Source organism: Penaeus monodon, chromosome 44, assembly GCF_015228065.2.
Source record: "Penaeus monodon isolate SGIC_2016 chromosome 44, NSTDA_Pmon_1, whole genome shotgun sequence".
Taxonomy (NCBI): domain Eukaryota; kingdom Metazoa; phylum Arthropoda; class Malacostraca; order Decapoda; family Penaeidae; genus Penaeus; species Penaeus monodon.
This window is the reverse complement of record NC_051429.1, coordinates 2,662,293-2,667,292: the sequence shown is the minus strand read 5'-3', so window position 1 is coordinate 2,667,292 and position 5,000 is coordinate 2,662,293. Positions and strand designations below refer to the sequence as shown.

Here is a 5,000-nt window from a genome sequence, read left to right as displayed (position 1 = left end):
GGTACATATAAAATGCATACATATTTATTACATACATGTGTGTGGGGTGTGTGTACATGTATATTTTTATTATAAAATAGGTATTATTAAAAAATATATAATATAAAAATATATATATTTTATATTATATATATATATATATGATATATTTAATATTATATAAAATATATACGCTTGGTTTATCAAACACACACGCGTGTGCATAAAATAATACATATGTTTTGCAAAATATATAAAATATATATATATATATATAATATTTATATTAAAAATAAAAATAATAAAAAAAAAGAATATATATAAAAAAAGACATACGAAACATATCTACCCACACACACACCCACCCAAAAAGGGGGATGGGAGCCCCAAAAATCCTAATTGAAAACTTTTAATAAAATATTTAACTAAATAAAAATTTCATTTTCCCCACTTAGGTATCACAACATATTATATACTATGTTGTATGTACCTATGTACCTAAACAATAGAATGGGATGTCTCCACTGGAAAAGTTCTACTCTTCCAGTTAGTTAGAGTTAGTTCGGCCACCCAGCAGAGCAGAGTGATTGTACTAAACATGAGAGTAATAATGATGAAAATACTTAAACAGAAAAGGAGAGGAAATTATGGAGAGGTTTTGGGACATAATTGAGTGTACATATATATATATGTATGTGTGTGTATATATATATATAAGATATAAGGTATGAATGAGAATGGATAGCTTCACATGCAACAAAGGCATTTATTGCACTTTGATTATATTTGAATTAGAAATACAGACGTATTCTAAGATGTAATGCAACTTTCAAATATCTCATGTGCTATATATATCATTTTAATTTATGCTTATATAAAGATGCTAACAATAAGTCATACTGTATTCTTTTTTATGGCATGAGAAATGTACGATTGCCGATTAATATATTTCATGATATACAAAGATAATTAGATACACAGATGAAAATATATGTGTGTTTATGCATGTTGACTCGTATATATCAAAATTATCTCCTTAAATCCACTTACATTTCTTAAAAAAAAATAGAAGAAGTTTCCTCCTGTAATCTTGATCTAAAATCATGCTAGCAGTCAGTTTACTCCTGTATAAATTTGCCAACTTCCATGTCTGTGACCTTATTGATGAAGGGTAGGAGCATCTTCTTTGACGTTGTGGACATTCGTGGCCATCTTTCTAATCACCCCTGGTCAGTGACAACAGTGCATGTGGATAAGTCTATGGAGACTAACACACAAGTCATATCGAGTAAAACTTGAATAAACTTGACAAAACTACATATTAAGAATAACATACCCAACACAAATCAGAAAAGATAACTTTTAATACCTAAGATGCATCTGGCTTATGGGTTATCCTTCGTATGTACTCTAGTGTGCTTTACTAAACCACCTTTCAAAGCAAAGACCTTATTACAGATCTCACAGCAGTATGGCTTTTCCTTTGTATGTATTCTTATATGTCCCACTAGACTACCTTTCTGTGAGAAACCCTTATTGCAAAACTCACAGATGCATGGCTTCTCCTTCATATGTACTCTCATATGTTGTATTTGGCTAGATTTATATGAGAAGTCTTTATTGCAAATCTCACAGCTATATGGTTTCTCCTGTGTATGAACTCTCATGTGGCTTACTAGATTACTTTTTAATGAGAAGGCCTTATTGCAAATCTCACAGCTGTATGGCTTCTCTTTTCTGTGTACTCTCATGTGGATTATTAGGTTCGATTTTTCTGAGAAGTCTTTACTGCAAATCTGACAGTGGTATGATTTCTCTTTTGTATGCACTCTCATATGCCTAACTACATGACTTTTCACATAGAAGGCCTTATTGCAAATCTCACAGCTGTATGTCTCCTCCTTTCTATGCATTCTCATATGAATCCCTAGACTTTCTTTATATGAGAAGGCCTTGTTGCAAATCTCACAGCTGTATGGCTTTTCTTTTGTATGTACTCTCATGTGACTTTCTAGACGATATTTCTCTGAAAAACCTTTGTTACAAATCTCACAACTGTATGGCTTCTCCTCTGTGTGCAATCTCCTATGACGCGCTAGATTAGCTCTATGCGAAAAGTTCTTGTTACAAATCTCACATTTGTATGGCTTCTCCTTTGTATGTACTCTCATATGAATTGCTACTTTAGATTTGCTTGAGAAGTCTTTGTTACAAATTTGAGAATTGTATGGCTTCTCCTTTGTATGTGTTCTCATGTGCCTCACCAGATAACTTTTCAATAAGAAGGTATTGTTGCAAATTTCACAGATGTATGGCTTCTCTTTTGTATGTATTCTAATGTGCTGTACAAGATATCTTCTCTCAGAATATTTCTTACTGCAAGTGTCACAGCTATATGTTTTCTCATGTTCTTCACCAGATTATGCTTCTGTGAGATGGACTTGTTGTAAAGTTCATAGCGGAATGGTTTCTCATCTGTATGCATTGTCATATGATTAAAAAAACTAGATTCATATGGGAAGGCCTTGTTGCAAATCTCACAGTTGTATGGCTTCCCCTCTGTGTGTACGTCAACATGCTTTTCTAAATCGCTTTTGGATGGGAATGTCTTATTGCAAATCTCACAGTTGTATGGCTTTTCATTTGTGTGGACTCCCATGTGAAAGTTGATGTGACTCTTTTGAGACACTTCCTTGCCACACACCTCACATGCAAAACATTTCCTTATGGATTCCACTTTTAGTTGTGGTTCTTCCTTCAGTCTTTCCTCATACATCACTTGAACCCCATCTGATGAACACGTCTTCCCACAGTCCTTAGCCCCAAAGGGCACTTTTGACATGTCATTACAATCTTTAACCAAGTTACATGAGTCTTTTGCATGTGCCTCATGTCTTAGATCATGAAGGTTATGAAAAAAATGACTTTCATGTATCACTTTCATGTTACACACATCATTTCTTGTTTCATCTCCATAATCAAGTGGTTCCTCTTTAATTTCCAAGCATGCATCTTCGGGGAAATCTTTGCTGAGCTCTTCTTTGACGCCGACTCCAATGCCGACTATTTCCTCTCCCGTGAGTGGGGCCAAAGGCATCCCATCACCAAGGACACTCATCGTCACCCTGTGAACGGACAATAGAACTAAAATAACAGACTGCTTTAACATCAATACTAAAAAATTTAAATGTCAAGCACATATACATGACTATTCACATATATACATAAATATATATGAATGCATTTATATATACATATACATATATAAATATATATTCATATATATATATATATATATATATATATATATAAAAATAAAAAAATAAAATAAAAATAAAATAAAATATATATAGATATATATATATATATATATATATATATATATATACATATATATAGATATATATATGCATATTTAAGCATATCAAACATATTTTCATATATGGATATTAAAGATATTTCCACAGATGTATATTCTATATATATATATATATATATATTATATATATATATATATATATATATATATATATATATAGATAGATAGATGGATAGATAGATATAGATAGATATAGATATAAAGATATATTTTATATACATATTAATAAATCATATATACATGTGTATATATATAAATAATCATATATATTTTTCATTCACATAATTATATCATAAATATATGAATATGTCTAACTATATATATGTATATATAAGTAATATATATTTAAATATATATACATACATTTTCACACATAAAATATATATTCAAACAAATACATAAATAAATGTATATATACATAAATATTTTATGTATAAATATATATATTACACATATATGAACACACACATACACACACATAAGTATAAATAATGAAACATATATATTTATTAAATAATATATATAATATAAACATATATAATATATATATATATATATAATATATATATATATATATATATATATATGTATGATATGATGATATATATATTATATATATATAAATATATATATATATTATATATATATATATAATATATATATATTAATATATAATATATATATATATATATATATATATAGTATGTATATATATAATATATATTATATATATATATATATATTATATAAATATATAATAGATATATGTATATATATATATACATATATAATATTATATAGTATGTATAATACATACATATCATTTATGATAAATTTTTAAATATAATATATGATAATTTAAATTCAATATATATATAATATATTATATATAATATTTTTGTGTGTGTGTTTGTGTGTGTGTGTTGTACACAAACACACATATAAATGCATATGTATATATGTACTGTATATATAGACATATATAAATATGTCCATTATAATATCATTATTTAGTGTTTATATACATATATACAGATATCTATATGTACAATATCTATATACATAACTCTCTCTCTCTCTCCATACATATATTATGTATTTTATATATATTCATATATATATATATATATATATATATATATATATATATATATATATATATATATATATATATATATATATATATATATATATATATATATATATATATATAAATTTTCATCTATATATTCATATATATATTAATGTATAAGTGTATAAGTATATATAGATAGATAGATAGATAGATATGTACACATACACACGGATATTTGTGTGTATGTGTAATTTATACATCTTTTTTTTAAACATAAACATATATACATATTTAAACAGAAATAGTACATAGATATATGAATACATGTATGAATATGTACAGTGTATGTATATATAATAATGTATATTATATTATATTATAAATTATCATTTCATAAAGTTTACATCGCCTTCCGCCACTCACACACTCACACAACACACCACACACACACACAAACACCACACACACACTACACACACTATGAAATCAAAAATATATATATAAAATATATTCTTATATATATATATATATTTATATATATATATTATTATATATATTATAAGATAA

At 26.5% G+C, this 5,000-nt stretch overlaps 1 protein-coding gene across 1 annotated transcript; it reads right to left on the bottom strand.

The window, feature by feature from the left end:
- Window positions 1–1,364: 1,364 nt before the first annotated feature.
- Window positions 1,365–3,114, bottom strand: LOC119568515 (zinc finger protein 271-like). The gene is made up of 3 exons (XM_037917054.1): window positions 2,357–3,114; window positions 1,977–2,216; window positions 1,365–1,775 (listed from the first exon to the last, which is right to left on the bottom strand). The coding sequence occupies exons 1-3, from the start codon at window positions 3,095–3,097 to the stop codon at window positions 1,365–1,367; spliced, it is 1,392 nt and encodes a 463-aa protein (XP_037772982.1). The 5' UTR covers window positions 3,098–3,114.
- Window positions 3,115–5,000: the final 1,886 nt, after the last annotated feature.